Source organism: Ambystoma mexicanum, chromosome 3q (genome assembly GCF_040938575.1).
Source record: "Ambystoma mexicanum isolate Mex_15411 chromosome 3q, UKY_AmexF1_1, whole genome shotgun sequence".
NCBI classification, from domain to species: domain Eukaryota; kingdom Metazoa; phylum Chordata; class Amphibia; order Caudata; family Ambystomatidae; genus Ambystoma; species Ambystoma mexicanum.
Window position 1 is genome coordinate 1,303,895,217 of NC_090926.1, and position 12,740 is coordinate 1,303,907,956.

Genomic DNA, 12,740 nt, shown 5'->3' on the forward strand with positions numbered 1-12,740 from the left:
TGGTGAACACTTCTTTCTTTTCTTGAGAACATTATACCACACTATTTTGAAACTTAGTTGTAAGGATTGGCAATAGCTTTTTTTCATTTGACAAGATGCCACTAGGACTGCCTTATTATTATTTGATGCTCGTAGCTTGGTCCCATCTTAGATTTAGGTTTAGATTAGGCGTTTATCTCACCCATTCTTACAGTTTAATTAACACCCTTGAACTGTGATCACTTGTGTCCATTTTACTGTTGCGACCATGAGTGCCTTACACTAGACAAGGAAAGGGTAGTTTTACACTTATAGCCCTACCCAGTGGCAGCAAATATGGTAGCCTCTCTGTATCAGTTTGGTTATCTGGGATTTGCTAACCGTATGGTTAGTTCCTAGTGATTAAACTCATACCCAGGGTATTACCTTACGTGACTTGTATTGTTCAACCTGAAGTCATTGGAAACTATTGGTCCCTAGATGGCAGAGATATCACAGGATTGCATAATGAGGCAATATGCCCTGAGGTGGCGGGCCCACCCTGTGGGTAACAGCCTGCCGCCTAATTTAAGGGGTGGTGGGCCATTACTCATAAGGTGGGCCTAGCCACCGAGGGGCATATCGCCATTAGCACTCATGTAGTGTGCTACACGAGTACAAAATGGTTTAAAACATTTTATTTTTTAAAGTATTTTCTCTCTGTGAACTGAACGGAAATACTATACCAACATGGCCGCCAGGGAACTGGAAGGCGGGGCTCCATACAGAGCCCCTCTTCCATTTCCATGGTGGCCACACAGGACCCCCGCAATCATTTAAGTGATATGGTGGGAGGGGGAGGGAACAAAAAAAAGAAAATGGGGCGAGTGGGGGTAGATGGCGGGAGGAGGAGCCAGCCATCAGGCGGCTTGGAACACAGGCTTTCAATGGTAGTGTCAGTCCGCGTTTCTAGCCACCTTATTGGCTGGCTCCCCTGCCCAGGATGCCAATGATAATGTAATTTGTTGTTCTCTGGCTTTTAATTAACATGCCGAGGTCCATCGAGATTTGGTCTCAAGGGTTTTGTGATGTCTTGTTTTCTTTGATTATGTATTAGTATCTTATGTTGTGTTCTGTGCTTAAAAATAACTCAAACCCAAACTGAACAAAAAAAATCCCAATTGCACACATTCCAACCTAAACACATGACCAGGACTAACTGCAGGATCTTGCTAATTAAAACAAGTGGTGTGCTCCTGTTCCCGGGAGTGGCTTGCCCAGGAACAAAGACAAAGGCAAAAAGAAACTGATAAAAACATACAAACGGAAGCACTAGTGCGAAACATTTCTTTAATGTAATTACATTTGACAAATAATACAATATCATTTATCAGCATTTCATGTGATTCAACTTATGACTATGGCAGAGACTGTTTAAATCAGACATTGACCAGCCTAACATTGTTCATATTTCATTTGGAATAAACATGTTGTCCACTATTACTTCTATGCAGAAATATCGCACCTCTTTGGCATTTGTAAGCCACCATCTATTCATCATTTCATCCAGAAAAGACACTTTATTTCAGAATCTGCAAGAATCATTTTAAACAGACCACTGTGATTTTGTCTGTTTAATTTGCTGTACCCAGTATATTCACAAAAGGGTACAGTTTTATAGACATGTACATATTTATTTATTAGTATAGCGCCAAATATAAGCCCTGGGGCATCAGGGCACTCACATGCATAACAAAAAAAACATAAGACATGAGAACGAGACACCAGCCTACTGCAACGGAGTCACAATGCTGAACTAAAGAAACGATCATGCAAGGAGGTAGGTTTTTAAAGCGTGTTTGAACAGACCCAGGGCATAACAGCCCCGCAGCTCAGATGGAAAGGCATTCGATAGCTTTGGAGCAGCATAGTTAAAGGCCCATTGTCCACATGAGACCAGATTCCTCCTTGGCACAGTCAGCAAATTGGTACAATCAGATCTTAAAATTCTTCGTGCGGGCAGCCAGGACATTCTCGATAGGTAGCTAGAATTGTTGCCAAACATGCATTTTTGCGTGATGGTAAGGAGTTGGAAAATTATCAGATTATACAATGGAAAATAGTTGACATCTTCAGCTTGATAAAAGATAATAAGGGGCATATTTTCAAAGTAAGCAGGGTAAGCCCAGGCAATATGTTATTACAAAAGATCTCTCTGGCCAGTGAAAAGTTTCACAGATTCACTGCACTGGTGAGGTTTCTCACCTGTATGTGTTCTTAGGTGATTACTAAGATCTCCCTGGCCAGTGAAACGTTTCTCACATTCAGTGCACTGATGAAGTTTCTCACCTGTATGTGTTCTTAGGTGATTACGAAGATCTCCCTGGCCAGTGAAACGTTTCTCACATTCAGTGTACTGATGAAGTTTCTCACCTGTATGTGTTCTTAGGTGATTACTAAGATCTCCCTGGCCAGTGAAACGTTTCTCACATTCAGTGCACTGATGAGGTTTCTCACCTGTATGTGTTCTTAGGTGATTACTAAGATCTCCCTGGCCAGTGAAACGTTTCTCACATTCAGTGCACTGATGAAGTTTCTCACCTGTATGTGTTCTTAGGTGATTACGAAGATCTCCCTGGCCAGTGAAACGTTTCTCACATTCAGTGTACTGATGAAGTTTCTCACCTGTATGTGTTCTTAGGTGATTACTAAGATCTCCCTGGCCAGTGAAACGTTTCTCACATTCAGTGCACTGATGAGGTTTCTCACCTGTATGTGTTCTTAGGTGATTACTAAGATCTCCCTGGCCAGTGAAACGTTTCTCACATTCAGTGTACTGGTGAGGTTTCTCACCTGTATGTGTTCTCCCATGGATAATAAGAGTTCCCTTGTGACTGAACCTTTTTCTGCATACAGTGCATTGATGAGGCTTCTCACCTGTATGTGTTCTCAGGTGGATAGTTAGAGATCCCTTCACAACAAACCTTTTCCCGCATTCAGTGCACTGATGAGGTTTTTCACCTGTATGTGTTCTCAGGTGGATAGTTAGAGATCCCTTCACAACAAACCTTTTCCCGCATTCAGTGCACTGATGAGGTTTTTCAGCTGTATGTGTTCTCAGGTGGGGAATAAGATGTCCCTTCTGGCTGAACCTTTTCCCGCATTCAGTGCACTGATGAGGTTTCTCACCTGTATGTGTGTTCAGGTGGTAAAGAAGACCTTCCTTACTGCTGTACCTTTTCCTGCATTCAGTGCACTGATGAGGCTTTTCACCAGTATGTGTTCGCTGGTGGATAGTTAGATATCTCTTTTGACTGAACCTTTTCCTGCATTCAGTGCACTGATAAGGCTTTTCACCAGTATGTTTTCTTAGGTGATTATTAAGACCTTCCATGCGAGTGAAGCATTTCCCGCATTCAGTGCACTGAGGGTTTTCACCTGTATGTGTTCTCTGGTGGAGAGTCAGATGTGCCTTCCGACTGAACCTTTTCCTGCATTCAGTGCACTGATGAGGTTTCTCACCTGTATGTGTTCTCCCATGGATAATAAGAGCATCCTTATTGATAAACCTTTTGTTGCATTCAGTGCATTGATGAGGTTTTTCACCTGTATGTGTTCTCAGGTGACGAATAAGATGACTCTTACTGCTGAACCTTTTCCCGCATCTAGTGCACTGATGAGGTTTTTCACCTGTATGTGATCTCAAGTGATGATTAAGAAGACTCTTATTGCTGAACCTATTCCCGCATTCAGTGCACTGATGAGGTTTCTCTCCTGTATGTGTTCTCAGGTGGAAAGTTAGAGATTCCTTCACACGGAAGCATTTTCTGCATTCAGTGCACTGATGAGGTTTCTCACCTGTATGTGTTCTCTCGTGGATAGTTAGATGTCCCTTCTGACTGAACCTTTTCCCGCATTCAGTGCACTGATGAGGTTTCTCACCAGTATGTTTTCTTAGGTGATTACTAAAATCTCCCTTGCCAGTGAAACGTTTCCCACATTCAGTGCACTGATGAGGTTTTTCACCAGTATGTGTTCTTAGGTGATTATTAAGATCTCCCTTTTTAGTGAAGCATTTGCCGCATTCAGTGCACTGATGAGGTTTTTCACCAGTATGTGTTCTTAAGTGATTAATAAGATTTCCCCTACAAGTGAAGGATTTCCCACATTCAGTGCACTGATGAGTTTTCTCTCCTGTATGTGTTCTCAGGTGGCGAGTAAGATGTCCCTTCTCAATGAACCTTTTTCCGCATTCAGTGCACCGGTGAGGTTTCTCACCTGTATGTGTTCTCTGGTGGAAGGTTAGAGATGCCTTCAAAGCGTAGCATTTCCCGCATTCAGTGCACTGATGAGGTTTTTCACCTGTATGTGTTCTCCCATGGATAATAAGGTCTCCCTTACTGCTGAACCTTTTCCCGCATTCAGTGCACTGATGAGGTTTCTCACCTGTATGTGTTCTCTGGTGGATAGTTAGAGCTACCTTCTGACTGAATCTTTTCCCACATTCAGTGCACTGATGAAGTTTCTCACCCGTATGTGTACTCAGGTGGCAAATAAAATGTCCCTTCTGTCTGAATCTTTTCCCGCATTCAGTGCACTGATGAGGTTTTTCACCTGTATGTGTTCGCAGGTGGATAGTTAGATGTGCCTTCCGACTGAACCTTTTCCTACATTCAGTGCACTGATAAGGTTTCTCACCTGTATGTGTTCTCAGGTGGCGATTAAGAGCTACTTTCTTGCTGAACCCTTTTCTGCATTCAGTGCACTGATAAGGTTTCTCACCTGTATGTGTTCTCAGGTGGCGATTAAGAGCTACTTTCTTGCTGAACCCTTTTCCGCATTCAGTGCACTGATGAGGTTTCTCACCTGTGTTTGTTACCGTGTGGTTAATAAGATATCCCTCCATACTGTACCTTGTCCAGCATTCAGGGCACAAATAAATCTCATCTGTAGGTATTTTCTGGTGACGAACAAGACCTCTGAAATTATCCTACCGAAGGTTTATGCAGTTTCAGTGTGTGGATACCATGTGTATTCACAGAGGATTTATGCAATCCTCTAAACTACCTATATATGCAGACTATATATAACATGCCACATGTGTTTCATCAGCCATAGGCAAAATAACAGGACTTATTTGCAGAAAATAATGCACAAGGCTTATGATTAGTCTTACATGCTATATAGATATTAGATCTCTGCCTTAGTGTGCTGGATGTTACGATGAGGACGTTTGCCTGAAAACCCTCCGGTATTCAATAGGCTTCTCCAATCAGAGTTGCTCGTTTCTTTGAAAAGTCAACTGGTTCCTAGATTGGTATCCGTCTAGCGCATATTCTCTCAATGAAGCTTTGTCCTGCATTAGTCCTTCAGAGAAATAAACAGAAACGCTGTTGCATTTTTCTGGGCATCAGTCACCTATAGAATTAAAAGGAGATTCACATTAATAATCAAAACAGGTTCAAGATCACAGACATAACATTTACCCGGGAGACTGGTTTGCAGTGCTACTGATATATGATAATTAATTGCCTTAATAAAGTACTTGATAGGACTTTGAAGTTCTGTATAAATGGGCAAAAGTATCTTCTCAATGGGTGGTAAAGAAGTAATTCTTCAATCATTAAAAAAAATAATGCAACTCTTTCCGGGCAGATTTGATGGAGCCAAGAATAACGCAGGTTGGTTTATAGATAGACCGTAGACTTAATATTAAAGACTTAGCTACAGAGTAAAAAAGAAGCTTGAAAAAATATACTTTACTTATCAACACCAAACCTGGGTGTATTTTTGCATTTACTTGAGTCACACTTGGGTGTATTTTTGCATGTAACTTTGGCCATTGATTGTAACCTGCTAGCCCAGTGACTGTTCAATACTGCTTTACTTGCTTCCTCCTCCCTCTGTCTCCTCTCTTTTCCACTCACGGCGCTTTCCGTTTCTCCCATAAATTCCAACTGCTTCTCTATCAACTATCCTTCCCTTCTCACTAAGTCTGGAAAAAAGAAATTTAAAAAGGATATCTTGGCCTCCAATCCTGGTCTCTCTATCACCGATACCTATACCAGCGCCTCTTTCAGACAGACCCTCACCGACATTGTTTGTGGTTCCTTCGCCGGATCTATGGACCCTCCATCTGATCTCTGTGCTTTTCCCAGTCTCCTTCTCTCCCATTAATGGTGGCACTCGCTGGGATGTCCTCATGGCTTCTTTTGACACCTCCAGAGTCACCATTAATGTCTCCCTAAATGGCACTTTCATGGTCCAAGGTCCTCAGGCCAATCTCCTCCTCTCTGATAGGCATTTCCCTTGCCTCATCAACTTCCTCTCATCTCCAGCTGTCACCTCCTCTCACTCCTTGGCTGCCTTACCCACTTTTTCCTCCTCCTCTGCCACTCTTCAGGCTACCTCCACAACTCCGCAAGTCATACCTCTGATTTGTACCCCTCCCCGGAAGTTCTTTAATGCCGGCAACCTTCTTCATCTTGCCACTCTCAACTCTCGCTCTGCTGTTAAACACTCGTCTGACATTTGCCACCTCCTTGAAGAACTGGACCTTGATGTCCTTGGTCTTACAGAGACATGGTTCACGGCCAGCTCTATCACAAGCTTTGACACTCTACTCCCTGAGGGCTACAAAGTCCTCTCCGCACCCAGATCCACTTGACCTGGAGGGGGCGTAGCCCTGATCTTTCCTGAGTGGATCCCTGCCACTATCATTCCCATTCAGATTTACTCCTCTTTTGAATGCCTTGTCTGCAGGCGCTCAATCTCTGCTAGCCACTCTCTTACTGTTACTACTCTCTACCGGCACCCTGGGCAAATCACCTCTTTTCTCTCTGAGTGGGATGACCTCTCCTCCTCCTTCCTGGCCTCAACCACTCAACTCCTCCTCCTTGGCGACCTCAACAGCCACCTCGATTCTCCCTGTCCCTCATCTCTGCTCGTTCACAACATCTACGATTCCCTCTCCCTCTCTATCCTCCCCTCTGGCCCGATGCTCTCTGCAGGACACACACACTCGATGTCCTGATCTCCTCAGGCCTCCCCCTATCTATCCCTCTGACCACTCCTCTCTCCTGGAGTGACCATTGTCTTCTCTCCTCTCATTTCTCACTCTCTTCCTTCCTTCCTAGCCAAGCCCAACCCAACACTGCCACCTACCTTCTCGGATATCCAACCATGAAGTGTCAGCTTCCCCCCCACCCATCCTCATCTAGCTGACTCACACCCTGACACAGCCCCGTCCCTTCTCTACTCTTCTATTTCTGATACTCTTGAAGCTCTTACCCCTGTCAGGAGGATCCGCTTGAAGTCCAAAGCCAAGTGCAATTCCTGGTATGACTCTGACCTAGCTACACTTAAACATTAGTGTAGGGCGGCTGAGAGGAAATGGAGAGTTTCTTGCTCATCCTCTGACAAACTGGCCTGTCGCCTGCTCCAAAGGCAAAACCGACTCTCTGTCTGCACTAAGAAGAGAGCCCACATTCAAGCCAGTGTCTCTGCGGCATCTAACAACTCGGCCAAACTCTTTAAAATCTGCAAGGAGCTTGCCAACACTGCAGCAGTCTCCACCCCCCCTCTTGCATCCCAGGTTCTCTGCAATGACCTTGCTTCGCACTTTATCTCAAAAACCCATGACATCCTGTCCACCCTCTCCTCCCCTTCCTCTCCTTTCCCCTCCCCTCCCCTCTCTGTCTATGCTTGCTGACCCTCCTTCAGCCACCCCCCGACCGTCGTCCTCTTCCTTTCCTCTTTTCTCCCCTGAGGAGGTTGCTAGACAAGTCCCATCTATGAAAGCCTCGTCAAAACAGGTTCATCCCTGTTCCTCTAAAATCATCAAGGACCACATTGACACCCTCGCTCCGGCCCTTGCCGATTTCTGCAACCACTCCTTTGCATCCGGATCCTTCCCCTCCCCTCTGAAGCACTCCCTTGTGCATCCTCTTCTCAACAAACCCACAGCGGATCCTTCCTGTCCGGCTAACTATTGCCCAATTTCCATTACCTCCTTTCTGGGCAAACTCCTGGAAAAGCTGGCCATCTCTCAGCTTAACCTTCATTCGGATTCTGTTGGCGGTCTCCATGACCACCAGTCTGGCTTCCTAACAGCCAGAAGCACGGAAACTGCTCTCCTGAACATCCGTGAAGATCTGCTCTCCAACCTGGACTCGAACGTTCCCTCGGTCCTTATCCTTCTTGATCTTTCTTCTGCCTTCGACACGGTCAACCACACCATGCTGCTCAACCATCTCCGTGATAACCTAGGTATCACTGATCAGGCTCTGGCCTGGCTGACCTCTTTCCTCTCTGATCGACCCGATCAGTTCCAACTGGGGTCCATCCTATTGTCTGTCTTCCTCTCTACCAGTGGGGTTCCCCAGGGGTCTAACTTCTCACTCTGGCTCTTCAACCAATACCTGGCAACTCTTGCCCACTGCATTGTCATTTTCTGCTCAAATTTCCAGTGCAACGCTGAAGACACTCAACTCATTTTCCGGCTGCCCTCGGCTACCTCCTCTCCCTCTCTCATCTCTAACTGCCTAACTGCCATTCAAGATTGGTGTGCCGCCAATGATCTTTGTCTGAATGCCAGCAAGACTGAGATCCTCCTTATCGGCACACCATCTCCATCCTTTTCCCTCACTCTATGGCTGGCCTCCCTTGGCCCTCCTCCTACCCCTACCTGCGGGGCTAAGAACCTCGGGGTCATCTTTGACTCCACACTTTCCTTCTCCGCCCATATTTCTGAGGTCTCAAAAAAGTCAAACTCCCTACTGCACCTCCTCAGAGGTACTCTGCCTTTCCTCTCCTTCCCTCAGAAGCTCACTGTCTCCCATGCTCTGGTTCTCTCTAGGTTGGACTATTGTAACAGCCTCTTTCTAAATCTACCTGCCTCTACTCTCTACCCTCTACAACTTATCCAGAACAGGACTGCGAGACTTGTCCTTAGCCTCAAGCCCTGGGATCGTATCTCTCCAGCTCTGAAATCTTTACATTGACTCCCAGTGGATGCAAGGATTAAATTCAAATCCCTCTGCATTGTCCACAAGGCTTTCTGGGGTCTGGGTCTAAAATACCTTCAGCTATCCCTCTGCAAATAACTCCCCTCTGAAGCTCTTTGCTCCTCTACCTCTAACTCCCTCCGGGTCAATCATTTTTCAAAGAAAGGAGCTGGGGGTAGATCTCTATATTCGGCTTGGGCCTCCCTCTGGAACAGCCTCCCTGCCACTCTAAAACTTGAGGAGAACCATCTGCGGTTCCGAAAGCACCTCAAGACCTTCCTCTTCTGCCTTTGCTCTCCCTCTCCCCTGCTGATCTGCTCTCTCTTGGCACTGTGCACCTGGCCAGCCTCTTTGCCCTGGGCCCAGGTACCTGCTCACCCTGCCACCCTCCTGGACACCCCTTGCACTGGGGAATGTATCTGTACCCATACAGCCCCCCAATTATTCTTCTTTTTATGCACGTATCAGACTTACATAGTCTGCTGCCTTAAACAAAGCACTTGCCACTTGACGGCTGCACTATTGCCTCCATTTCCTATTTATTTTTATTTATTATTTATTTGCTCTCTTCTTTTCAGCACTTTCCCTTCTCCTTCTCCCATGCACTTGCACATTCTCAATGTCACTGGGCCAAGTAAGATCGTTGTTGTGTTGTGTTCTCCCCTGTTCCCCTCCCTTGCCTAGCCGCGCTCTGAAACACTTGTGTACGAGCGCGATACAAAGTAAATATCATATCATATCATAACACTGCAAACTTATGTTCCACGATCACAGGTATTCATCAAGGCCTCAAACTAGCACATGAGAGAGACACATTTGCAAACACAAGTGTTAAGGTCATATATGTTTCTCACCAGGTCAGCGGTTGGACAAACGTATAGTGGCCTGTCATGCAAATATAAAACAGACCCGGCACGAGTCCCTTGCAGCTCCCAGACATCCTCTCCCTCCCTCTTCCCGCCTCTGAGACCGCCTCCGGACCCTGATTAGGCAATGCAGCAAACCTGGCTGGTGTACTGACCAGCGCCTCCCTGCATGCTTGTTTTCACTCCAGAGCGCTAGCAGGTGAGTGGGTGGGCCAGGTGACCCTGCTGGGCCTGTTTTAGTGTATTTTCAAACTTGCCTCCATTTCTGTAGGCCCAGACCCGGCACAAATCCCTTGCAGCTCCCGACACCCTCTCCTTCCCTCCTCCCGCTTTGGGCCCTTTTTTTTAGATAATTATTAACACGTGCAGCCTTGTACCCTCTCCCCCTCCCAACCAGCTTCCCGTGTTTTCTCCCGCCTACCAACCTGCCCAGCCCCCCGTGATTGGCCACCTGATAGACAAATCTGAAATCCCCAGGGCAGCCCTCTGCCCGGCAGCCCCTTCAGCTAAGAGCCCCAAGGCAAAGGGCAGCTCCTACACTGGCGGCTCCAAGAGGTGTCGGGCAGGTGCCATCAGGGGAAGCCAAGGAAGCCAGCAGTTAACAGACACCAACACAAACTGTAAGTGTGGCATGGGTGGGGTGTAGAGCAATTACTCTACACCAGAAAGCCCCCGCCACTATACCTTACCTTCCCATAACATAGACTGCCATAGACTTATCCCATGCATACTTAGAAGGTTGTGTGACCACCAACCAGACATCAACCATGACAGTGTTTGAAATGTGGCCTTACACTGCATCCTAACATACTAGTCAATGTTAACAAGTGTCACACCTGGAGGGAATTGTGGACGCTGGCCTGCATTACATCTAGATAGGTTGTGAATAGTGGCTTCTGCCTAGTTGGATAGAATTAGGAAGGCTTAGCATACACCACACTTGATAGAACTCCAATTAAAATGTTAGAAATGTGAATGTTGACATAAGCAAAATTGAAACCAAAAACGGCCACGATAGTAGCAGCCTCCACCCTGGAACCATTGTCTCCAAATATTAGTAATGTGTTCAAGGGGGCAGGCACAGGTTTTTCACTAGAAGACCGGACTTTCAAAGTTGTTCTGCAACAACCACGCAGAAGGGATTGTAACTGACTTAAGGCACAAATCTGTTTTGGGATTTATTTTCTAACTTCGACAGCCTTCTTAACTTTCAAACGATTGGGAGCTCAGAATGGGTGTCCCCAACCTGCAGCCCTTTGCCCGTCTGTCCTCTCCCCCACTATACCCCATAATTTGGGCCTCCTTCCCCAATTTTCTTTTGTTCCAGCTCTCGGACCTTGCTTTGCACGTTTTCTCCACCTGCACTGCTAATGTGAGGCAGTGGCGACATGTTATAACATTTGGCTACAAACCGTCTGTAGCCTTTTACTGTGTCACTAGCCAAATACCCATACATGAGTTGACATTTTGGGTACTAATGTATTTTAGAAGTTCTTCTACGCCTCCATTTGTATTGTGACCTTAGTTTCCTTTGAGCACGAAAGACTGCCACAAAGACAGATTTGCCTGTGAAGGCTCTTTCATGCCTGCAAAGGTGCCTCTGGTAAATGCCTTCTGCAGTTTAGCCTGGACTGGGATCCCTTAGACTTCCCAACCCACATGTGAGGATGCAGGTTCCTGCTAGTACTCCTGAAGCAGCTGGGGCTTGCTTTACTGGCTGAGCCCTGTCACTACCTTGCCTATAGTTCAGCATCTTAACCAGATGTGTGACCTTTGGGACCCAGACATAACGTAGGTTGTGAAGCAGGACCTTGTCGTTAGGCACAATGTACCGAGGCTTAAAAAAGAGCTCTATCTTTCATAGTCAACAAATGAAAAGAAAGGAGTGCTGGAGTAATGTGTTCCCTAGAAGCAGGTCGCTTCATTAGTCTAGGCGCTGCGTTTTGAGTAATTTGCAGCCAATGCCCGTTTGCTTTGGGTAATCCTAAATAAAGTGCATTACAGTTTAAGAAATACTTGAAACAAATGTGTAAATGAGTTGAGCTATGAAATAAATAAATAATCCTGAATGCGGCAGAGTGTCCGGATGTGAAAAAAACAAATAAAGGTCCTTCACACCCGACCCACCTGTTGGGATAAAGAGAGAAGAATCAACTAGGAGGAGCAGAAGCATACCCCAAGCTGCCAATCCTGATCACTATCCCCAAGACTGAGGCCAGGCCCCGCCAAGGGCCAAATGCCCCAACTAGGAGGAGCAGAAACATAACCCAAGCTGCCAATCCTGATCACTATCACCAAGACTGAGGCCAGGCTCCCAAGAGCCAAATGCCCCATCTAGGAGGAGCAGAAACATACCCCAAGCTGCCAATCCTGAACACTATCCCCAAGACTGAGGCCAGGCCCCGCCAAGGGCCAAATGCCCCAACTAGGAGGAGCAGAAACATACCCCAAGCTGCCAATCCTGATCACTATCCCCAAGACTGAGGCCAGGCCCCGCCAAGGGCCAGATGCCCCAACTAGGAGGAGCAGAAACATACCCCAAGCTGCCAATCCTGATCACTATCCCCAAGACTGAGGCCAGGCCCCGCCAAGGGCCAAATGCCCCAACTAGGAGGAGCAGAAACATAACCCAAGCTGCCAATCCTGATCACTATCCCCAAGACTGAGGCCAGGCCCCCAAGAGACAAATGCCCCAACTAGGAGGAGCAGAAGCATACCCCAAGCTGCCAATCCTGATCACTATCCCCAAGACTGAGGCCAGGCCCCGCCAAGGGCCAAATGCCCCAACTAGGAGGAGCAGAAACATACCCCAAGCTGCCAATCCTAAACACTATCCCCAAGACTGAGGCCAGGCCCCGCCAAGGGCCAAATGCCCCAACTAGGAGGAGCAGAAACATAACCCAAGCTGCCA

General features: G+C 46.6%; 1 protein-coding gene across 1 annotated transcript in view; it reads right to left on the bottom strand.

Annotated features, from left to right (window-relative positions):
* Window positions 1-1,291: 1,291 nt before the first annotated feature.
* LOC138447915 (zinc finger protein 850-like) overlaps window positions 1,292-12,740 on the bottom strand; it is a 64,322-nt gene continuing 52,873 nt past the window's right edge. Inside the window, exon 2 of the mRNA XM_069604432.1 lies at window positions 1,292-5,376. Coding sequence (XP_069460533.1) covers window positions 2,159-4,864 — 2,706 coding nt within the window. The 5' untranslated portion in view covers window positions 4,865-5,376 and the 3' untranslated portion in view covers window positions 1,292-2,158. The remainder of the gene's footprint in view (window positions 5,377-12,740) is intronic.